The sequence below is a fragment of the Canis lupus genome, chromosome 2 (genome assembly GCF_003254725.2).
Source record: "Canis lupus dingo isolate Sandy chromosome 2, ASM325472v2, whole genome shotgun sequence".
Classification (NCBI taxonomy): Eukaryota; Metazoa; Chordata; class Mammalia; order Carnivora; family Canidae; genus Canis; species Canis lupus.
The window spans coordinates 58,257,755-58,282,754 of record NC_064244.1 but is presented as its reverse complement, the minus strand read 5'-3'; the positions used below and the strand labels follow the sequence as shown (position 1 = coordinate 58,282,754).

Below are 25,000 nucleotides of genomic sequence, written 5' to 3'. Positions count from 1 at the left end.
TAATCTGACCCTCACCCCACATCCTATCCTCCCTAATCCATTTCCCAACCACCAGTGTGCCTAAAAAAATCACTTGGGACATTTATCAAAATGAAGATTCCAAGGCTCTGCCCCTCCCCTCGAATTGAACCCTGGATAGAATCTGAGAAACTACATTTTTCTAGTACCAGGTTGCCATTCTGAGAAATACCCCGTTACAGGGGTTGGTCACTTCCTTCACCTCCTGGGACTCCTGGATCTCACTTTTACCTTCCCAACCTCACTCAATCATAGCACCCAACGGGGGTTGTAATTTAAGAGCCCCGTGTATGGGCCGCTCTGCATAGGCCCTGCACCACCTTTCATACACCGTCTGAACTTCACATGCTGCTCTCTTCTCCACATGCAGTACACCATGCTACTTGCTGAGATCCTTCTCACCTCCCAAGGCTGGGTATAAATACCATCTTTCATGCATTCTTCCCCTAGGCATCACTTCCTCTTTCTTCCAGACTCTGCTATTTTCTTTATACATCTATCATCACTTATCAAATTTTGCTTTATTTGTATATGGATTGCTTCGAGGGTCAGGGGAAAGGGTTCACAGCTATGCCCTCCAGAGTACCCCTAAATGGTAGCTCTGAAAGGGTTTGAGTTTATAGTAATCAAAACCTCCTGAGATGCTATCAGACCTACATTAATTTAAATTGTGATCTACAAAGGTAAGTTTTAAAAGATTCCAATACGCCAAATAACAGCTATCATGATTTGCAAATTGGCGGAAAGATCCGTTTTTGTTTTGTCTTGCTTGGTTTTTTAAAATTTGAATCTGAATGTCTTTGGGCAGGGTGCCAAAAGGATCCATTTTGACCAAGGCCCCACCATAAATATTCACTCAATCATGCTGTCAGGCTAAGGAAACAGGCTTTTGAGATGTGACTCCTGCTCAGCTACTAAAGAAGACTATGCCCACGGGCGATGAGGAAAGCTTACAGAGCACACGTGGAGGGTCTGAGAAACCAAGGCAGGTTGGCATGAAAGTGAGAACCACCAGGAAAGAGGTTAGAAAAACAGTAAGATCACCTGAAAAATGAAAACAATCAACAGATCAGGAAGAAATGTGAAACCTGCTTTTAGGTAAGATCGCTAAAGAAAAAGCTGGAGGGAAATGTAAATATTCTAAAAAGAAGTATTTTTTTGCAGGAAAATCAACAGGCTTTTTGTAGTGTTTTATGAAGAGTGTTAACCTTGGAATTTGAACAAGGGTTTGGTAAAAACAAAAGCAAAAAAACTCCCGGGGGTGGGGGGGGTAAGTTCACTAAACAATAGTAGTTCAATTCTATAGTGGTTCTGCCTCTTGTACTTCTACATCAAAGAATACGTTATAATCTTCACATTTGGCAGAAACACTCTTCACATCACTTTAAGTTGTTTACCTGCTAACTCAAATGAAAAAAACAGATTGGAGAGAAGACAAAAGAGGAGTTCTTTCTCTTCTTCTCCCCTACTGTTTACACAGTACCAAGTGGCAAGTGCACAGCCTGGAAGGAATAAAACTTCACCCTTCACTGCCTGCTACTAATCTCTCCATCAGAAGGACCAAGAGACTTAATCCACAGCCCACCGAGTTCATAAATCCCACAGCTTCCTGATGAAGCACACACAGTGGGATTAATTATAACAAATGAGTTGTACATCATCCTCGCTCCTCGGAATATTAATGTTAGTCATTTACAGCCTACTCTTAACCCCAAATGAGAACTGTAGGAGAAGACAAGCCCCAAGACACCGCAGTAAACCCGAGTGACAGCCTTGAATCCTGGCTCCACTTTTCTGACCCGTGTGTGCGCGCACGTGTACAGACGCGGCATTCAAGGCCAAGGTGGAAGCAAAGCTCTTTAGCCGAAACCGCGCTGGTCTGCCCAGCCCGACACGATCTGTCCTAAGGGGCGCAGCCAGCATCTATGCCTTGTAGGTGCTGCTTATCTCGCGCTGGCAGACACACCGCAGGCGCCGCGGTCCAGTGGGCCACGGACGGGAGGGGCCCTGGGCGCGAAGCGGGAGCTGCCCCTGCCCCTGCCCCTGCCCCGCAATGCGCGCCCGCCCTCAGGCATGCGGGAAGGCGCCGTAAGCCACCGGGAAAGGCAACGGGGAAGGCGGCACGGTCTGCGCGCGTGTCTGACCCGGACAGGCAATCCCGCGCTCGACGGCGAGGGGAAAAACAAAGACAAAATCAGAAAAGCAAAGAAAGAGAAAAGTTACGGGGGAGGCCGGGGCCCTCGGGGGCGTCCCAGCACACCCAGGAGCGTCCGATCCCGCGCCCCGCGGGCCCAGCCGGGAGCCGCGTCCCGGGGACCCACCCCCCCGCCCCCCAGGCCGCGCGCCGCGGGCCCCGGGGCGGCGACCCCGGCCCAGCCACGCCCCCCGCGCATAATGGGCGTCATGGCGGCCCCCGCCCCGCCGGCCCGCTCGGCGGCGGCCCGGGCAGCGTCGCTCACCCACACGAACAGGCTGTCGGAGAGCAGGTACTGGGCCACGTCGCGGGCGCGGGGGCCGCCGGCGCCGGGCCGCGCGGGCACGGCCAGCTCCGCCTGCAGCGGGGCGGTTGGCGGCTCCGGCTCCCCCGGCTCGGCCTCGGGCTGGCTGAGGGCGCGGTAGGCGCTGACGATGGTGCCGAGCAGGGCCAGGCCGCTGAGGCCCGTGTAGGTGCGGAGGCTGGGCCACGGGAAGCGCTCCAGGAAGAGCAGCGGCATGGCGGCAGCGGCGGCCTCCAGGCCCCAGGCCTCCCCGAGCCGCGGCCGGTCCCCGCGGCGGCCTCGCGAACGGCGCCCTCGGGCTCTGGCGTCGCCGTCGCCGCCGCCGCCGCCGCCGCCGCCGCCGCCGCCGCCGCGCCGGGCCGGGCCGCTCCGCTCCTGGCCGCTCGCGCCGCTCCGCCCCGCGCCGCTCCCGCTGCTGCCCCTGCCGGCGCGGAAGAGCCTCGGCGGGCTCGGGGCGAGCCCCCCCACCCCAGCCGGGCGCGGGCGGGACGGGCGCGGGGGCGCGGCCTCCGGCCCCGGCCCCCGCCCCCAGCAGTCGCGCCGCCGCAGCCCCGCCCCGCCCCGCCCCGCCCCGCCCCTCCCCGCCGGGTCAGCGCCCTCCCGGGGCCCCCGCCCGCCGAGCCCAAGCGCCTCCCGGCCCCAGGCCGCACCCGCCGCCCGCGCACACCTGGGGCCTCGAGCTTCCCTGGCGGTCAGGAGATGCTGCGGAGGGACGGGCAGGCTCGGCCCTCAGAAAGAGGATCGTTCATCAACAGCCTGCATTGAATCAACAGCCAGGAGGGTTACCGCAAGTTTCTGTGGTTCACTAACGGCCTGGAGCAGCGTCTAAAACGGACCTTGGTTTAGCAGGAAATGACAGCAGGTAGGTATATAAAATAGTGCAGCTTCTTTGGAAAATTGTTAGTTCCTCAAAAACTTAAACACACGAGTAACCCTTGGACTTCACGATTCCACTACGAGACGTACCCAAGAGAAATGAAATCAGAACTCCACGCAAAAGTTGTACACAAGTGTTGCTAACAGCCTTATTCATAATAAATAGCCGAGGGTGGAAACAAGTGCTGTATGGGCAAAATACAATCCATACAACGGACTATTATTCAGACATGAAAACGAACTCACATGACACATGCTACAACATGGAGAAACCTTGAACATGCTCAGTGAAAGCAGCCGGATACAAAAGGCCACACATTGTGGTTCCAAGTATACGAAACATCCAGAATGGGCAAATACATATACAGACCCAGAAAGCAAATTAATGGTTGCTGGGGTGGATGGGGGTGGGGGGTGGAGGGTAAAAGCTAAATATAGATTTTTTTTTTAATTGTGTTGACAGCTCCACAACTCTGAATTTAGTAAAGATCATTTTATTGTGCACTTTCATTAAGCTCTGACCAAAAAAAAAAAAAAAAACAAAAACGCTACCCCAAAAAAGTGAGCTTGAATTATGCCTGCACCTGCTCCAGAGTAGGTGCTCAGTAAATATGTTCAATCTTACACTTTCAAAAGAAAAGGACTAAACCATTTTCAAGTCTCTGTCATCTCTAATATTCTAAAAGGCTATTAATTAGAAAACAAAGATTTCTCAAAGTTATTACCATCCACTTTGGAATTTTTAGAAACATCCTATTCAAGGGCCTGTGATGGAACAAAACAATTTGGCTTTGGAGACCGGGATGTGGTTACTTACACTTTTTTTTTTTTTTTTTTTTTTTAAATAGGCTCCACACTCAGCATGGAGCCCAACGTGGAGTTTGATCTCCTGACCCTGAGATGGAGACCCTGGAGCTGAGATCGAGTTGGATGCTTATTTAACTAAGCCACTCAGGAAATCCTCTGAAATTTTTTTTTTTTAAGCATGGTCAGAACTCACCTTCTAAAAGCAATTACTGTTTGGGTTTTTTTGCATTGTATTCTACTCCATCAAAGGACCAGGGGAGGAGGCAAGACACAGAATTAATATTTAAGCGAGCCCAGGAAGCCTGGACATAGGTAAAGGGACTATCTTAATCACTTGAGTCTTAAGGCTCAAATGTGGCAGGAAGGTAAGCATACCAGACCTTAAAAGGCTGGTCCAGCTTAGACAAGAAAATCTGTAGAGTCCACGATGGAAGCTAGAGCTCTCTGCACTCCCACCCTCGTTTCAGAGTACCATTTATGCTTTCTGGATTCCTCAGAAACTTTGAGCAGGCCCCAAAGTCTCCTAATGATGACTATGAAACTGAATTTTCTGCCTTCTCTATAGAATGGTGCCTCTGATTTGGCTTGATTTAAAGGATCTTTTTTTAAATTATCATTTCAGACAAACCAGTTTGTATAGATTGAGTCACACCTAGATACATTATTGCTATACTTTTTAAATATCTGACATCCTTTCATATTCTATGACTTCATTTGATTTTCACCATCCTTTGAGAAAGGCTGAGTAGTTTGTTGTTCTTGAAGATCCTCAAAATCCTGGAAACTGAATTTCATTATCTAACCAATAACCTTAAATGTACTCCCACAGAGAACTCTGTTGTTTCATTAGTTGGACCAATGTGTTCCACTACTAAATCTAGCAGAGGGAAAAACATTAACCAACTCAAGTTGTAGGGAAAAAAGTTAATGGGCATATTTCAATTTTTAAAAGCTTTTCTTTAATAATTTTTCATAGCTTTTTGGCAGTTGCTATAAAATATACTAGTAAAATTCTCAGAGAAATTTAACAATAACTTTATCAGGTTTTGTTCGACTTTTGTTCAGATATAAAACCTCAAGGCTGTGGTTTTATGACACATCTGTTGTCTTTCGGGTACACTGCTTCTATTTAAGATGCTGAAATGACATTACACAGTATTACATAAGCAGCAAGCATGGTATCACAGAACATCATGACTTCCAGGCAAGTTTGAGGAAAAAAAACCTTAAAGGAACTAACACAGAGATTAATAGACGGGGAAACTGAATCCCTCCCCGGCCTCCCCCGCCCACCCCCCCCCCCCCCCCCCATGATACCACAACATACAGTTAGCAAAATTCTGCGGCAGCTTCTAAATCCCAGTCTTCAGGTTGCAAATTCAGGGACCCCTTCACAATGCAGGAAACTAGATCTGCCTAAGACCCCTACTAACACACATCGGGGAAGTGCCAGCAGGAGAGGGCAACATCAATGCCTCGGTTCTTCAGGCCTTCACTATTCTGTCAAGTTGTCTCTTACCTAATGGCCCCTGGCCAACACCACTGAAAAAGAACTGTGCAGGATTTCTAATGGCACACTAAGGGTAGTAGCCACACACAAGGAATCATTGTTTTATTTTTTTAATTGAAGTGACAATAAAATAAAATTTAAAAAAAAGTGACCATTTTAATCAAACTTTTACTTTACAAATATAAAAATATAACCAAAACTTCAGTTTCTTTTATACATTTTCTGTAAGTGTAATGCCATAAAAATTCTCAAAGCCAAACCATAAATGATGCTAGTACACAAGGATGTAAACACAGTTGTTACCAAAAGCTTTACGTTTTTATATGTGCTGATCTTTCCCTCAACAGAGAACATAATACATTTTCCCAATTTTTCTCTAGTCCTACGGTTACAATTCATCATTAAAATACAAATTACACCTAAACTGGCTTCATTAAGACTTACTTAGGTTTTATTCAGTTTTTTTCACAAAAACAAGCTTGATAAATATGAGCTAATGTTAAAATGTATTTTATAGCTCAAGTCAAATTACAGTATTATGTTTCTCATCACATATCTGAACAACAAAGGCAAACTACCTGAAATGAGTCCAGTTTAACCCAAATAATAAGGGATGCAAAACAAGTGGAATAATTATAAAGAAATCAAACCTTTGCTATGGAATTGGACTTGTAGTACAGTCAAAAACCACGAAGACTTCTCTGGGGAAGCAACATACAAACCACACACCCCCTGAAGCAGTCTTAGTAATCGGCCCATACTGTCCCAAACACCATGAACCAGTGAAAACATTAAGTTTGAGAAACTCCAACATGGAAAAGCTACTCCAAGCATTTCACCTCAAGTGACAGAGTAAGTACTTAAAAAACAAAGTCATTGGGGCGCCTGGGTGGCTCAGCGGTTGAGCACCTACCTTCGGCTCAGGGCGTGATCCCAAGGTCCTGGGATCCAGTCCCTCATCGGGCTCCTTGCATGGAGCCTGCTTCTCCCTCTGCTTATGTCTCTGTCTCTCTCTTTCTGTGTCTCTCATGAATAAATAAATTAATATCTTAAAAAAAAAAGTCATTAAAAACCTGAGAGCTTAAGAGTCCCATAATTTAAGAGAGGAAATTTTACGCTGCTTGCTTGCTGGCCTGTTGAATTTGGAGGACCTCTACTTCTCACTTCAATTAAGCATGGAAGGAAACAGACTGGCTAATCTGGCTATGTTTTATCCAAATAAATACTAATTGAATGGAACATGTTAATAAAATAATAAGCTAACATAAGACAATGATAAAAAATAAATCTCCTGATCTGCTGTTAAAAGTATAAAATCATAAAATTATCATAATGCCATTTTAAATATTATCTACTTATTAAAAAGTCACAAGTCTTCATCACTTGGGAAAAAAAACAAATTTCACTTTTCTTCAAAGGGGTATCAATTCTAAATGACTGAAAACATCTGAGTAAAACTTTTAGTTTTATCCCCCAAACAAGTATTTTCCAGTACCATTTAGTAGATTTATGTAGAATATGCACTACTTGGACTACTCAGGGAAAACAACATGGCATATATTGTTCTTATACAATGCAAAAGAGGACTCTCATTTATAAACAAATCTGGAACACGGGAGGCATTCAAAACTACATATCAGTCCATCAAGAATTCACATTAAAATTATTCAGTATTTAATATGTAGAGAATTGGAATGCACAATTTAAGACTGTTAGTACTTAAAGAAGTACAGTTAAGAATTTAAATACATTGAGACAATTGTTAAACAATCCCTTGTACCTTCTAATGTTCTAGGAATACATCAGATTTATTTATTTATTTATTTATTTTTTTAAAGATTTTATTTATTTATTCATGATAGTCACACAGAGAGAGAGAGAGAGGCAGAGACACAGGCAGAGGGAGAAGCAGGCTCCATGCAGGGAGCCCGATGTGGGATTTGATCCCGGGTCTCCAGGATCGCACCCTGGGCCAAAGGCAGGCGCCAAACCGCTGCGCCACCCAGGGATCCCGGAATACATCAGATTTAAATTCCCTAGTTCTCCATCAGGAAATCTAAAACATGAGAGTATTAAGATACAATTGTAGCTGACTAGTTCAAAGACAGCTTAAAAAAAAATCTGTGTGTTGTCAATTTTACATTCAAAACCAGACCTTTTTAACATTGTAAAGTTAGGAACCCAGCCACCTTAAATCAAAGGTTTTTCTCACCTGGGCCCCAACATATAGATGACTGACTCAAGCACTTACTGCAAAGTATTGATCAAGAATTCATTTCTAGGTCAAAGCTTGTATTACAAAGAATATGAGTAGCCCAAATCAGATCTCTTTAATTTAAACAGCATTTTATAATATCAAGAAAAAGTCCACCTCATCCCATCCTCCCCAAATGGCAAGTGCTAGTGCATCTGAAATGTGGTTACTACAGCTTTACACTTGGATGCCAAAGGCAACCATAGAAGGTGGGCTGGAACAAGCTGTTTCCGTATCTGCCTTCTGCAACCTCGATAAGGCTCAGCTAATCATTGAATTCACCAGTAAAACTACAGTAAGTAATAAATATGCTAATATAAACCACAGGGACAGAATTATTAGCCCTTGAGGGAAGAGAACTATCCACAGAATTAGTGGCTTTTTCAAAGGAAATCACAAGTCATTTTTGGTCCTAGAGTCTGGTGCTCATCTACTATTAAGCATAAGCATGGTCACAATCACTACTTGACATATAACCTTGTGAAGGCTTGACAGGACTTCAGCTAAGTAAACTTGAACCTTTATTCATACAGTTGCTCTTGATCAGATTTTCTCAAGTCTAAATAAGGAAGAATTTACAAAATGCCTTTCAATTCACCCAATATTCAGGAGACCAGGCCTGTGATTGGTATGATGATGATATAAGAATAATCAAAAGTTCATTTCTGTCAATCTTTTAAAAACTACAGGAATCTCTCTTAAGTAGCTGTATCTTACAAGATCTCCTTTTCATTAAGCCTATAGTCAATATACTTATAAGGCATACATGACATACTTGGACCATTAAGCAATGACACAGCCAGCAAACTCCTTTGCTCCAAGATTCATTTTTTATTCCCCAAAACTTGATCCTAATGTAGCGGTGTTGTTTTAAAGAACTTTTAAATTTTGATATTTTCCCTTCTTAGGCTGACAAAATCCATCCCCTATTCTGTCCTTAGATTTCAGTTGATTCAAATTATTCCAAAATGTTTTTGAAAAGGCTTGTCACTTGCTAAAACCAAATTTTCCTTTCTATAGATATAAACTGAAGTAACCAACTTTGCAATCCAAGAGTTCAAAACCTAACACAGACCCATTTTTAAAAACTTCCTTCACAGATCACATTTTATTAGGGCCCTGAGAATAACTAAAACACATAATTTCTCAACACAATTAATACCCCCATTATATGAAGGAAAAGAGTCTCTCAGTCCGCTCTCAATAGGTCTCTTTTTATATCAATTCCCATAAATTTCCCCAATCTAGCCAATTTGAATGGCTTCCCATATGTTTAAGATCTGTTGCTTGTGAACAAAGGTCTGAATATATCAATATGAAATGTACCAGTCAGTAATATACTGGGAGCTCTGTTGTAGTGTAACTCCAAGTATATGATTTGTTTCAAGAGTTGTACCTTAGGACTCCCATTAAGCAAATCTAATTCCCAAAAGTAAGAGAGGTTCCTCAATCACAATAGCCTAGAACCCAGTCTTGTTGGAGTATAATCCCCAAAAAATGGCATCAAAACAAGGGTCCCAAATACTCGACTGCCTTAAACCTGCCATTGTCTCTTAATACCACCAGTCTAGAAGTGGGAGGGGAAAAAAAAAAACCAGTCCTCACCTGTAAGAATTTTTTACAAGTTTAATGTGGAAAAAAAAATACAAATAGAAAGAAGCTCATATTCTTTAATGTTGTACAAAAAGTAAGAGTAGAACCAAAAGTAAATTAAACATTATCACATTTGTTTACACCACTATCTAGTTCTTCATATTAACTTTACTATTCAAACAACAGAAAGTAGGTAGCAATTTAGGGACTGGGAAAGAGATAAAAACCAAAAGAACTTTTCTACCAGGTTTATTCTACACTGTGTATAGCTGTGCTCACAGAGACGGCTTCTTTTACTTCTCCACTGTGCAGGAATTCAGTTGTATATAAAATTGAACCTGAATTTTAGAAAGAACAATATCTTTATTAAAAACAGCATTATTTGCAAAGTTTCTGTTGGTTTTTGTTTTGTTTTGTTTTGTTTTACCTTAGATGATAAATTTGGAGATTTCTACCCTCCTTTGACATTTTTGGCATTTTCTAAACCAAGATACCCCTTTTCTCTCACCTGTCTCATCTTACACCATTATTAAATAATAGTGTTGTTGAATACTTACAATCAAAAAAGAATTTAAGAGTGTACATTTTGATTAATCATCCACTAACAAGTTCCTTGAGGGAAGGAAAACTTTTATACCTCATTGTATTATGCCACTCAGCACAGTTCCTGATACCTGATAGGCAGTGTTCAAATAAATGAATAATATGACTTTTTCATATCTCATACTTCAACTTTTAACCCATCAACAGACCAAAGAGGAGCCAAAGACAATGTTTGATTAGATTAACAAAACAGAACCAATTTCATGCTCAACAAGCTTTCACAGAAGGCTAAAATCACTATTGGAACTGTTTTCGAACTAATTATTTATTAAGCATTTACCAGGTGCCTGGCACTGTTCTAAGCACTTTGTAGTATGCATTTTTCTCACTTGCTCCTCACAATTCTATGAAGTGGGGACAACTACCCTGATTTACAGGTGAAGAAATAAGCAAACAGGTATAATCATTTGTCCAAGGTCACACTGCCAGAAATTATTAAAGGTGGAATTCAGGGGATCCCTGGGTGGCTCAACGGTTTGGCACCTGCCTTTGGCCCAGGGCATGACCCTAGAGACCCGGGGATCGAGTCCCACATCGGGCTCCCTGCATGGAGCCTGCTTCTCCTTCTGCCTCTTTCTCTCTCTTTCATGAATAAATAAATTAAATTTTTTTAAAAGGTGGAATTCAAATCCAAACACTGCCTGCAGCATCTGTATTCTTAGCTACTACATTGTTTTCTGATTCCTATCTATATAGGACTCTAAGAACCTCAACCAATATAAGTCAACTTTTCTAAAAAGGCATTTCTTAGATATCTGCCAAAAGCAAAACAAAAAAACAAACTCCAAGAATATAAAATTCAAGACTTAATCCCACATATCCCAAATGACCTAAATACAGCACATTTCAAAGAGGAAAGAGAACACATTACACCAAGAAATTCAACTCTACACATTTTCATAAAGATAATTCCCCTCATTTTATTATACAGTGCTTATTGCCATGGTACCATCTCTTCTTTGAATGAAGACTTCAAACTTAACAGTGTCAAAAATATCAAATGTGGGGAAAAGCATTCACACAAATACCAGAATGTCATGCTGCAACTTGGAGTCTGGGGATACTTTTAGTCAGTCATTAATATGGCTTGACTGTGAAGTAAGAATCCATCTACGGTCTTAGTTTCCTTAAAGACCAGAATTCTTAACTATCCCTTCTCAAGCAGCTCAGAACATTTTAAATCTGGCAATTTAGATAAATCAGCCACAAAATTGTTCAACTTTCCATACCTGCTCAGAAGCTGAGGGAGACTAGAAATGATGGGTCCATATCCTGGGGCATTGTCATACAATTCAAACAACGGTGCAGCTACAAGCTTGTAATTTTTAGGGACTGCAAACAAGGCTAAAATAAAACAAAACAGTACTCATTTTCTATAATTTCTTACATAATCACTGCTTGCACTTCATTTATATACAGTAATCACCAGTTTTACATTTGAAAAACTTTTGAGAAAAGAGAGAATTCTCTTTAATACATTCTGGTTGTATCTTTCAAGCAAAGTTTAGAGTCCATGTTGTTAACAAGCAAGAGCACCTTGTAAGTGGTGGGAGCAAGGGCAGGACAAAGAACAAGGGGAGCAAGCAGAGAAGAGAAGAGCTTCAGGTTTATATGTTTTGAATTCTATTTTTAAGACTATGACAAGAAATAATTGTGTTAAAATGTACAACAGGCCTAAAGATGGTATTTAAAAAATTAATTCATCTGTCTCCTTCAAAGTTTCAGTTTATCACAATGTGAATTATCAGTACCAGAAGCTGAACAGTTATTTTAAAATACTACAATCTGGTAGTTAGGCTCCAGTTAAATTTACTTTCCTCCCTATAGCATGACTGGCACACCTATAAGAAAAACTAGTTAATTCTGGGACACACCTGGGTGTCTCAGCAGGCTAAGCATCCGACAAACATTTGACACTTGATTTTGGCTCAGACCCCTGCACTCAGTATGGAGTCTTCATAAGATTCTCTCTCCCTCTGCCTCTGCCCTCTCCCTACTCAAGTGTGTGCACACGTGCACTCTCTCTCTCTCTCTCAAAATAAATTAATCTTTTATTAATAATTTTAAATAATCATAAATCTTTTTAAAAAGACCACTAGTTAATTCTGTATATACATAGTATGTGTTTTTATTTTCACAATAAATCCAAAAATTCAAGGAACTTGGAGAAAACACAAATAAAAGTATTCTTGAAATTACGCTACAAAAGTTTTTAGATTGCTGTTTCAAAAACAAAATAACTTACCTTTCTCTTGAAGTTGAACCAAAAACAACTTCTTATGTTCCTTAGGTTTTGTAATATGTGCAGGAATATATGGATACTAAAAGCACAAAAGAGAAAAATTTGTATTTGCCAAGACATCCCTTATATCTCTATGCCTTTATGTATCAACTTCTCCCATTTCAGACATTAAGATCAAGTATTAACCCTCTGAGACCTAGTTCCTCATAATCCCAACACAATTTTATTTAACATTCATCCTGTGATTTCATTTATTTCTTTATGTTTCTTTCCCAATACAGCATAAACTGTTAGGAGAAACAAAACTCTTTCTAGTCTTCCCTTTATGAGAACCTGGTACTTAACAGATGTTCTAATAGATAAATGCTTAATACAACATAATGGGTAATAAACTATTCAACCATTCACGTCAATTAAATATGTAGTCACAAGATTTACAGCTTGAGGAATGTATTTACAATCCAATGAAGTCTGACGTTAAGTAGCACTTCTAATAAAAGTTGTTTTAAATGAGGTATTTGACAAGACACTCCTCCCCCAACAATGCATGACCCCAACACACATACGAGACACACTCTTCAGGAACACGAGATGAGCTATCTCAGTGAAGAGAGTCACTGATGAGCTAGAAAGAGTCAAGTTGCTTGTAAAAATGGAGAAAATATTTTGGAGAATTTAAGGGATTCTAAAGAGAATTAGAGAGGGGAGGTTGCTACCTCAGAAAGAATTCTAGCATAGCAAACTTGAAAAGTCTGAGACAGCTTACCTCTACCTCCCCACATACATTAGGAAAAATCTACTTTGGCTATGGAAGTTGTATTTGAGGGCTGGGTAATTAAAAAATGCTGAAGATGGATATAAGGGGAGAAGAGGATAAAACAGAGACAGCCAAAAGGAGGAAACATCATCTGCATTTTATGCAAGTGCTTAAACTGAGAAGCGACATGTCCTTCCCAAGACTACACAACTAAGTAGTGACACCAGGATTCAATCTCATCTATTCAACCCTGATCTAACTATAGAAGCCTGTTAATTCCCACTATGCTACCCAATTGGATGGATAGCCCAGTATTCAAGTTAGAATAACTATACACAAGAGCCATCCATAACGTATGATGAATGAAGACAATTGTCCTAGGCTTTGGAGATGCCCTAACACTCATGAAAACCAGGCACACTGGCAATGACAGATAAAAATGTGAGTAGGAGTTCGAAGAACATGGGCTAGAGGACACCTGTGGTTCACATACAACAAAAGCACCCAAACCATGACCAAATCAAAGTGACTGGCATTACCCCAATTTTCTTCTACTCATGACTATATATGTTCCTTTTCTTCTAATCCTATCTTCTCCAGTCTTCATCTTGGAGGGTTTTTTTTTAAGATTTATTTATTTATTCATTCATTCATTCATTCATGATAGACACACAGAGAGAGAGAGAGAGGCAGAGACACAGGCAGGGGGACAAGCAGGCTCCATGCCGGGAGCCTGACACGGGACCCAATCCCGGGACACCAGGATCGCGCCTCGGGCCAAAGGCAGGCACCAAACCGCTGAGCCACCCAGGAATCCCCTTAGAGTTTTTTTTTTAAACCAACTATATTTTATACAAAAAGCAGATGGTGTTATGCTCTTTTCCCACTGACACATAACCAATACTCCAAGTGTATTAAATAAACACACAACGCTTAGCTACACCCCACACTAGCAGAATCAATCCTAGGATTCAGTCAATTAAGGGAACTGTCTTAGGACTCTGGTAGGAAAGCTGAATGAGAGTATTCAGAAAGTAGCCTGGAAAACTTTTGTGTTAAATTACTGAGCTTCCAATTTGATCAAAGAATGTTCAGGAAACAAAACAAAACAAAACAAACAAACAAAAAAAACCCCATTAACAATAACCGTTTTATGTTTGGACCAGGAACTTCACTATTTCCAGGTGAGATTATACTTTCTTAAAGCCAAGACAATTTTCAGGTACTGAGTAATAGCAACAGCTTCCACAGTGCCTTCTCTTCCTATCCTCAGCTACAAGGAAGAAGACAGACATAGTCATCCTTTGCTTGGCTAACATTTTCCATAACTCTTAACCTGAAACATCTTTCTATATATACAAAGAAGCCATCCAAGTCACAGAGCCTTGTCAATAGGATTCAGAATCTGAGGCTCCCATCAGTTAAAGGTAAGCAAATTTGAGTATCAGTACCATTATTAATCATTACAATGGATTAAAACACAAGGAATATATTTAAATCCATGAAGTCATATGACACTCTAAAAGTCACCAAAACAGATGCTTTATGTGCCCCTTATCACCACCCACCTCAGATCTCATCCCCCCCTCAGATTTCAGAGGGCAGTTGTGTTAGAAAGTGCCAGAAAGCTCCCAATTTGCTGCCACTGTCTCACTCTCTGCTTTTCAGCCTCAAAGCATTTCCAATGCCCCCAGAAAATCAGTCCTCAGACTCAACATGACAGTGCAAGGGAGTTAATACAACCCTCATCCAATGGAGTAGGAGTCTCCAGCCTTCCACTCTTCTGATGGAACAATTTTAAGGTAGATTCCCCATGGTTTCTCACAGTCCTTAGCAGGATCAATCCAATTGCCCATAGCTGTAATAAAATCAATTATGTGCCTTGCCTTCCCTTCCTTCCCTTCCTTTCTTCCCTCCCTCCCTTCCTTTCTTTCTTTTGACTACTGCTGTTTCTCGTCTCCCTCTCCTATCAGTCTTGTTAGTCTACTACCTTCTGGGATCACTTCCCAAACTGTCTATACCCAAGACTTTGTCTTATTCTTTCTTTTGAATAAAGTCTTTGGAGGATGCTAATAAATTAATTCATTCTTCTGAAAAGACGTATATGTTCTTCCTACACAAATTGTACCTCAGGGTAATCCAATTGGTTGATGAGAGAAGTTTCCCTTAATAAAAAGATCACAACCCTAATGAATTAATAAACCTAAGAAACTATTATCAATGAGCTGCTAACATTACAAAAATAGACAACCAGACATTATAAAACTTCTAACGGAAGTGCAGGATACCATCTGTGAGGGCCATCCTCCAAGATGACTCCCAATGGCTCCTGTCTCCTGGTATCCACACACCTTTGTGTAGTCCCCTCCCACTATGTACAATGTTGGCCTGTGTGACCAAGCAGAAGTGATGGTATGTCACTGCCAAGATTAGGTTATACAGACCACAGCTTCCTACGTGGGCATACTCTCTCTCACTAGGATCACGTCTCTATCTTGGATCTCAAGCTCTAGGAGAAGCCAGCTGCCTTACTGGGAATCACCCTGTGGAGACAGTCTCACAGTAAAGGAGAGAGGCCTCCGGTCAACACCAGACAAGGAAATGAAGCCTTCAGTTTGACAGTGCAGGAAGAGAGGCCTGCTAACAAACACATGTGTGAACCCGGGATGGAATCCTTCAGCTCCAGTCCAGCCTTGAGGTGACACAATCGCAGGTGACAGCCTAACCATAACTTCATGACACACCATGAGCCAGAACTACCCAGCTAGACAGCTCCCAGATGCCTGACCCTGAGAAATGAAGATAACCAATGTCTGCTGTTTTAAGTTACCCACTTAGTTGGGGGTAATTATTATGCAGCAATAGATAAACAATATATCCCTATGGTGATCCTTATACTCCTCCACCAGCCAAATCTAGTCTCTTGATCTAACTACCAATTTATAGGACAGAAGCCAAAGAACTCCATGTTCAATGACAACAGGCAGATGCAATCAGCAATGGGAACACAAAGGACTTTAGCTTGTTTTCATGAACAAATAAATTACAAGGAAAACAAAAAGAGAATTAGGAAGCCAACCAGCCAAGAGACTTAAGAGACTATCCTAATTTAAACAAATAAGAAAACAAAAATAAAACTTATACTAGTCAGAGATATACATAATTAATGATATATTATGATGATTTTAGTGTGAGAATGTGTACTGTGTTATATCTTTAAAGAGATCCTTATGTTCTAGAGATGCACACTGAAATATTTACATTTAACATGATGCCTAGGATTTGCTCCAGAATATTCCAAGGTGAGGGCAAGGGAAAAGGAGTGGCAGGTGAAGTCTGACCACAAGTTGCTGTCTGTTGAAGATGGATGACAGATAATGGGATTCATGTACTTTTACTATTTCCGCTTTTTTATGTGTTAAATTTTCCTTTAAAAGAAAACAACGCTTAGCTTTTTTATTTTTTATCTAAATGAATGAGAGAGAAAGTCAAATTCTACCATACTCTTTTCAAAAGGCTGGAATTAAAGTATTTTTCTACTTTCCCAAATGCTGGCAAATATAAATGAGCACTGACCTGAGGAGGTTCAAAGTTTGGTCTCCACCAGTTACCAATGCAGTCATCAATGACCCAGTCTTGCAGGACTCCATCTTGACGACCCAGTATCTGCCCAAAAGAAATAATACAGCTAGTAAACAACTAAATATACCTACCCTTCAATATCCTTCTTTTGTGAAGATAGATTTCCTCTTCATAATTTTTTGTCTATTATTATCTGTGTTACTTGGCCCAAGACATAACTATTAGTTCCAAAATGGCAATCTAGCGTCGACATAACTATATAGGACCAACAAATCTATTGTTATGCCCTGGCCTCACATGAAAAACCAAAGGTGACCAGCTACTCATATTGCCCAATGCCATACATAAAATAGTTTTTCTAGAATCAAGCTGTAGCTTGTGTAAATCACCAACTAACTAAATTATAGAAAAAAACGGTTTCACTTTTATAAATCTGTATAGCATAATATTAAACTTATTTTAATCAAAATTTTACTCTATATGCTTTAATTGGTAAAACATGGTTCTGCAAGGTTTATGAGAAACAGCAGTTCCCTGACCCACTTTCCCCATTTCCATTGACTACTACTTTCAACTCTTAGTGGTTTTCCCCATACTCATCTCTATTTTTACAAGCATTCCCGTTTTTAAATAAACTGATTTAGTTTCAGAAAGTTGCTAAAGGGGAGGTAAAAGGAGGTGGGCTGCGATTGGAGGGATAAGCTAAATGGGTGATGGGTATTAAGGAGGGCACTTGTGATGCACACTGGGTATTATACATAAATGATGAATAACTAAATTCTACTCCTAAAACTATAAACACTGTATATTAACTAACTAGAATTTAAATAAAAATTTGAAACAAACAAAAAACCAAACTGTTTTAGTTTTAGATTTACAGAAAAAATGCAAAGATGGTACAGATTTCCTATGTATTCCACATCCAGTTTCCCGTATTAACATCTTACATTACCACAGCACATTTGTCACAACTAATGAATGAACCAATACTGCTACTTTATTTTTAACCAAAAGTACATACTTTATTCAGATATTCTTAGTTTTTAACTAATATACTTTTCCAGGCCCAGAATCTCCTATAGGCTACTACAAAAAATTTAGTTGTAATTTTTTCTGTAGACTGTGTAACAGTTTCTTAGGTTCCCTGTTTTTGATAATTTTCAGTTTTGAGGAATACTAATCAGATATTTTGTAACAAACCCCTCAATTAGACTGGGATTATGAATTCTGGGGAGTCTGGAGTGGAAGACCACCAAGTACCACTGTGAAGTACCACTCTCATCATATCACGTTGAGGGCACATTATATGAACATAGCTTTTCACTGATCTTAACCTTGATCATCTGGCTGAGGTATTATTTATCAGGTTTTTCCATTATAATTACACTTTTAATGTATTTTTTTATCATTTCTTGATTACATTTTCATAAACCTAAAGAAAAAAGCAATTAACACCCTCTACTATGGGTGAGAATTTGAATTTTAAAACCATATCCTCCATTTTTTACTTTCTCTTCTACCATCCTCCTATTATCAATACTCGATTAAGTCTACATGTGGTATTTAAGTTATGACCAGGTGACTCAGACATACCAGAGTGTTTAATAAACTATAACTGCATTTTCTTACAACTATTCTTTTATTTTTTATTTTTATTCTTTTCTTTTAGAGTTAACAACTGTTTCATTCGAATTTCATTCACTATCACTATCTCATGTCCACATTTGTCCCAGAACTTAAATTTCTTTTCAATTCAAATGTCAAGTATTCTGTCAATTTCATTTTTTTCCCCCTAAGGGACACTTTCTATAATCATCCTCCAGTCTGTACATGCCTCTCAGCTCTGCCTGGGAACTGGAATCCTAGGGCTTTCCTTTGCCTCCCTCCTGTGTTGTTAGATCCTTTGTATACTCTGAATCTCTTATCTTCTGACTTTTTTCTTTCATTTTGGTGGTGAATACCCCCCCCCCCCCCCCCCCCCCCGGTAGCTTCCTGAGAAAAGGTATAAGAGATATATTTCTAGAAACTCTATGTCTGGAAATAATTTTACCTGCACTTGATTTACGGTTTGATAAGACGGAAAATTCTATGACAGAAATCATGTTCTCTCAGAATTAATGAAGGCATGTTCCAAGACCTTTTAACTTCCAGTTTTATATCTAGAAAGTCAGTATCATTTCTGACTTTGATGCTTTGTATCTAACTTCATGTCTGCCCTCTTCTCTCTAACTCTGGAACCAGTTTTTAGGATCTGGTCTTTAGTGATTTAAACTTACTGATTTAAACTTCTAACATTCATTATAGAGAGCAGGCCGATAGGTCTTTCGATCTGAAAACTCATGCTTTTTAAGTTTGGGCAATTTTCTTGAATTATTGCTTTGATATTCTTTCTCTCACTATCTATAATCTATTTTGGTCCTTCTAGAATGATCCACTAATTTTCTTTTTTTTCACCTGTTTTACCTTTTCATCCTACTTTCTAGATTTCCTCAAGTCAATCTTTTAATCCTCTACTGAATGTTTTGTTTCTAACATTTTTTTTAATACTCATGGGTTCTTTCTTATTGGCTGAATAGTCCTTTTTACAGCCCAATTTCTTTCATCACACCAAGAATATTAATCGTGATTTTACGGATTGCTGAATTTTGTTTCTGTTGAATTCCACTTCTTTTTATCTTTTTCTTGTTAAGATACTTTCTCCAAAAGCCTGGCTCACAATTAAGGGTAAAGCAGTAAGATGCTCAGCTGTCACCTCTGAGTGATAGGACCACACTATACTTTGGGAAGATTCCCAATTATGATCATCTGGAGAGGGGATTTTTGGACTGGTCACTTTCTCCAGAAACAAAACCTCCAGCCGTCAGCCTGGGGTATATAGGCCTACTTGTCACAGTTCTATCAGAGTAGTAGAAGTCTCACTATTCAGGATGTAAACTCTCATGTATTCTCATCCCTTCTACTTCTTCATTCTTCATGTTCTCTGAGTCAATCTCTACTAACACTCGATCACCAGCCAGTCTTTAACTGGAAGACAATCTAGACATAGAAATACAGACTGTCAATCAATCCAGTTTCTAGTCCATGCATGCCCCGTTTCATGGGCACCTGGCACTTCCAATTCCTTAGCTCTTCTGGCATTATACAGTGCTAGGTCCTGGACTACCCTCCTGCTGGGCTGAGGTTTCTGCTAAGTCAGATGTGATTTGCCCATCTGTTTTCTAGCTTCTAAAAATCCTTTTTTTGTAATTTGTCGCATCTTATACTCCTTCAATCCCACTGAATTTCTATCTTTTAAAAACCCCTTTACTTCCTTTTTGGCAGATTCTTGAGAAGCAGCTGAGTTAAGCAAGTAAGTTCAATCAACCACATGTAAATGGAAGTACAAGCACAGCACAATATTTAGAAGTTATAAGGTACTTAAAAAAATACTGGAAATTGAATTTAAGTTTAAAAATATGAAAAAAATACTGAAAAGATAAAGCAATACGTCAAAGTAGCAGAATTGCAGGTGATTTTAGTTTTGTTTCTCCTCCTGCTTTTCTGTATTTGCCAAGGGTTTTGTACACAATGTGTGTTAGTTTTGTAATTAAAGAGGGAAGGATTTGTGCTAAAAAAGAAAAATAATAATACAAACAACCTGCAATCTCAAAACCTCAGGCATCTATGCATTTGGCCTCAAGTCTTTAGAGACATACATTACAGTGACTTTTAAAAGGTAGTACAATTTGCATAAAGCCTAAAAGATATGTGCAAAAATGAAGAGGTATTAAAAGGAATCAGTCTTGCCAAAACCCCATAGCAGCCTACACCGCAACAAAATTAAAGTACATTCCAATCTCCAGCTCCATGACATAGATGTAAATATCAAGCAAGTTACTTGAACTCTCTGTGCCCAGTATCCCAAACGGTAAATTGGGACTAATAACAGTACTTCTCCCTAGGGCTGTTGTGATAGTTGAAGGAGCTACTGCCTGTAAAGCACTCAGAACAGTGCCTAGTACAGTAAGTACTCAATGAATGTTGGCTTTTATTAACCATTATTGTTACACCAACACTTCAATGTAAAAAAAGGTTAAGTACAAGTTCAAACTGCAGAAAATAAACATAGTACTAACACTTTGTTCTTAAGTTTTATTTATTGAAAACTAGTCAAAATAAATTTAAAAAATAAAAAGATAAAAAGCCTAGTTATCCATTCAGTTGTTGGATGTTCAGATAGGCAAGGATAAAACCGCCAAAGTGGTTAAATGGAGAAATACCTCGGTCATTAAGCGTTTTAGTCCTTCAACTTCATCTTCTCCTGGGTTAAGCTCACCACCAGGTCTGTATAAAGGTTAAGAATTTCAGCTTTCAACTTAATACAATTTTAGGATAACAGGAACAAGACAATAATAGTCATCTCTATCATGTAACTGAATAACACATATTTCAATGTCACATAAGGCAATCAAACAAACAAATGTCAAAGGGAGGGGGAAGAATGTACTAGAAAGTTGAATTCATAATATTACTTCACCAGACTAACCATACACAAACCTTAGTTTTAAACAAACAAGATAAGTAACATAACAATTTCTGTCACCAGTCTATCCCAATCTTTTCTCTCTGGAAGGTGCCTGGTCATAATGGATTCTAGAAATGCCCAAAGAAGCAACAGACCACATTCTTTAGGTCTGAAGAATGAGACATTCCTCAAGAATTTCAATCTAAGGACTTGAGTCCTCTCTTTGTGGTACACACAATCTGGTCAAACAACTATGCACTACATGTATAATATGGAGGTATGTATGAGTTTAAATGATAAAAATAAACAGTTACCTATAAAAATGTAAGTTATTTTAAGAATGGGAAACACCATTCATCCTAAGAAAGAAATACCAATTGTTCTTAATAATGCTACAATGACATTTAGAAACTGAAGTTGGACTAATTTGCTTCATGGGGTTTCTATCAGGCTCAGTTACTAACAACAAATACAGAAACATGCAGATTGCCAGTTAGGCACTAAATGAGCACTATGCTGGAGAAAAAAAAGGACTTATGATTTTCTCTTTCTAAAGACTCCATTAACAGCAGTGTTTATAGAAATAAACGACTAAAATCTGAAATTGTCTTCCAAACCTGCATAAAACAGCAATCCTATTAAAAGTTGTCTAGCTGTTAATTTCCAGTGACACTTACAATTTGAAGAAAGTTGTTCCCAGTTGTAGCAGTAACACATGTGGTAGCCGGTGCTCATGTACAATCAGAACCCCTTCTACAGTTCTTCTCATTCCAATTTTATCAAATTCCTCCCTCATGCGCTGAAATCTGGCTGCAACAGAGCTGTCCTTCTCATAGAGGGGCTCTTTTGTACCAAAAGTATAATTGGTAAGAGGGTACCTGTGATCCAAAACAAATATCTAACATGAGAACCGAAGACCATAATTTACCAAGACAGATACCAACTACATGTAAGAAACCATGGTAAAAAAAAAAAAAAAAAAATGCACATAATGTACTCAGAGACACACATTTTGTCCAAAGTTACACAACTAGTTAATGCAACAACAGAGATTAGAATCCAGCTCTTTGGACAGAGCTTCCATTACATCAAACTGCTACATTACACATTAGTTTTCAAGTATAGATAATACCACCCTTAAGGCCCTCAAATGCTTAGATAAGTGGCTATCTTATTATTATTATTATCTGGTAATCCTCTGGTTTTAGATCACGGCTGCTAGACTAACACTGCCAACCTGGCTAATGCCTAATGCCCCCTCGGGTTCTTCTCACCTAATCAGAAAGTCTATTAATTATGGGTGCTAAAGACTAATCTTTTTCTACAAGGTGAGCCACCACCTTCCATCATCTCTTCAGTTATTTTTCTCCCAGTCAACTATCCTCAGACTTTTCTAGCACAATCCTTTCCTCCTCAGATGAACTTTTCTTTGCTCTCTAAATAAACCTTAACTTTCTGCATGTATTCTATCCAGTATCTTTATTCTTCCCTTCTTGTCATTCAAATCCTTTGCCCACCATATCTAATCTGAATATTTTCTCCTCCTTTATCAAGAATTCAGAAATAGCTCACATTAAGACAGCTTTCATGTTGCCAGTAAAAATCAAATTTTTCCTTATAGCTAAAAATCCCATATTTATATTTAATCACACATACCACCTTGTAACCCCCCAATCATAACCCTTACGATAAGAGTTGATTATAAGTCTTTGAGTAAGAACACTTTGACACCTGCCTATCCACTATTAAAATGACTTAACATTAAAAGCCAACAACTATATAATTAATCCACTTAGCTATTTTTAAAAGAGAAGTAAATCAAGGTTGTCAAAACTTAACACGAAGGCCAGATTCTAGGCACGAATGAAGCAGCTCGAAAATAACTAACACATACCATTTCCAGGATGCTTTAAAGAATTTAAGGATTTTCCCAGTACATCCAACGCTGAAATCTGACACATCACTAGCAGCAACAATTTCACACAGTACTATGTGCCAGGCAATTTTTTATGTATTAGCATATTGTTCTTACAACTTGAATTAGAATTAAGAATAGCTGTATGTATCTATACTGCAAAGCCAGCTCTCATATTGATAAAGAAATGCCATCAAAATGAGATGTAAGAATGTTCAGATAGGAAATCAGAGTGCCAGCTGAGGCGTGCATTTTATTCCCATCACACTGTGAGCTAATTTTGAAAAGCACAGAGTACCTTACTTCCTCACCACTGCACATCCAGCGTTATGCCCAGTGCTTGGTACAAAGTAGGCATTCATGCAGTACTTCCCAAAAGAAAGTACAGTAGGGGAGAAAGGACTTGTTTTCAAGTTAGGTTATGATTCACCCAGATGAACTGAGTTAACAACAGTGATTTTTCTTTTTTTTTTTTTTTCTGAATGCTGTAGTTATACAGAGAGGAAATGTTCTGTAAATTGATCAACCCATAACTTTAATGGACCAAAAATAAAAACATTTCACCAAATTAATTCTACATAGTAACTTGATACAAATTGATCCAATAATGAAGTTAAATCAAGGGAAACCCACAAGCCCTAGTTCTAATTAGCACTCAAAGTAATCTTTGCTGTGCTGTCACATTTTTAAAAAAGCATTTTCTTTTTCTGCTTCGTGGAAATCTTATGAAGATGTTTTAAAGAAGAGACATGAAATTAAACTGGTATTATGTTAATGTAATAGCTAGAGATACTAACTTGTATATACGCATGTATCTAGCTACCAGATTTCATAAACTCTACATTTTTATTATCTAAATTTCCACGCCAGCACCTGTTTTGCCAAATAAAGCATAAAAACAACCATCTCTTCGATTTCAAATCGCTTCTGAAGGGGAAAGGTTCATTTACTTGAAAGTAAAATAGAGTGACATCAAAAGTTTCTCATGGAAACACCAGATCAGTAAACCCCTGCACCTTTTAAACACCGACCAGCATAAACTGGCCACTTTCTTCCAACAAGGTCAGCACCACGGTGCCTCACAAACTCTCAGAAATGATTTGGGGGGGGGGGGGGAGCAGCAGCAGCATAATGACAGTCTCTTGAGCAAGGCAGAGCCCCAATGCCAATTACCTGACGCAGCGAGACAACTTTTGAGAGTGGCATCGAAATACAGTAGCTTGAAGGGTTCGAACAGAAAAGTATTGAAAATAAAGCTCCAGCCCTCAAGGGGTTCTCTGGGGCTACGCTGGTCCCCTTCCGGTCGGAATGGAAGCCCAAGGGTGGCAGTCTCCACCCCCCTCGCTGGGGTGCCCGGCGGCCGTCGCTGGGCCGGAGAAGACGGGAATGCACAGGGTAAGCCGGACAGCCCCGAGAACTTGGGTCAAATGTGGTGTATTCTGGAGCTCAAATACCAACCAACTAAGCCGTCACGAGGGGAGAAACAAACCGAAAAACCTAGACCTACCTGTGATAGCTAGCTCTCGAAAGCTCACTGCTACAGCAAAGTGAGAGCTGCAAACACGATACGTGGTACCATTCATACCAGATAAAAACACACACGCGATGTGAAAACATAAACGCGGGGCAGAAAGAACAGCTCCGCAGCTGGTTCTCTCTGCAGACGTGGGGAAGGGGCGGGTCCAAAGCAGACCTGGGATTTTCCCGGAATGACTGAATCCAGGGGCACGGGGGCCAACCTTATTCTACGGGAAGGGAACCCCCCCCCCCTCCGGAGCAGGCCCGGGAGGCGGCCCGTGGGGACCCAGGAAGGCGCGCGTCTGGAGCGGAGCGGCGGCGGC

General features: G+C 40.1%; 2 protein-coding genes across 3 annotated transcripts in view; both read right to left on the bottom strand.

Moving 5' to 3' along the window:
• The window catches only part of AMFR (autocrine motility factor receptor), a 44,360-nt gene extending 41,554 nt beyond the window's left edge, over positions 1-2,806 (bottom strand). The window contains exon 1 of one of the 2 annotated variants that reach the window (XM_025447550.3): positions 2,478-2,806. In XM_025447550.3, the coding sequence (XP_025303335.3) occupies positions 2,478-2,732 (255 nt within the window). In that variant the 5' untranslated portion in view covers positions 2,733-2,806. The remainder of the gene's footprint in view (positions 1-2,477) is intronic. The other variant, XM_025447551.3, reaches the window with a different exon arrangement.
• Positions 2,807-9,571: 6,765 nt separating this feature from the next.
• On the bottom strand, positions 9,572-24,880 carry NUDT21 (nudix hydrolase 21). Its single transcript, XM_049104231.1, has 7 exons — positions 24,667-24,880; positions 21,922-22,122; positions 21,000-21,063; positions 16,735-16,824; positions 12,405-12,480; positions 11,389-11,503; positions 9,572-9,894 (listed from the first exon to the last, which is right to left on the bottom strand). Exons 1-7 carry the CDS (start codon positions 24,774-24,776, stop codon positions 9,873-9,875), a joined length of 678 nt encoding a protein of 225 aa, XP_048960188.1. The 5' UTR covers positions 24,777-24,880; the 3' UTR covers positions 9,572-9,872.
• Between the last annotated feature and the right edge of the window lie 120 nt (positions 24,881-25,000).

Excerpts from the sequence above, each read along its gene's own strand:
- NUDT21 (XM_049104231.1), bottom strand. The coding sequence starts at position 24,776 with ATGTTTTCACATCGCGTGTGTGTTTTTATCTGGTATGAATGGTACCAC. Across the intron at positions 22,123-24,666 it reads TCGAGAGCTAGCTATCACAG|GTACCCTCTTACCAATTATA; the intron begins GTAGGTCTAGGT and ends TTTGGATCACAG. Across the intron at positions 11,504-12,404 it reads GGTTCAACTTCAAGAGAAAG|CCTTGTTTGCAGTCCCTAAA; the intron begins GTAAGTTATTTT and ends GTTTTATTTTAG.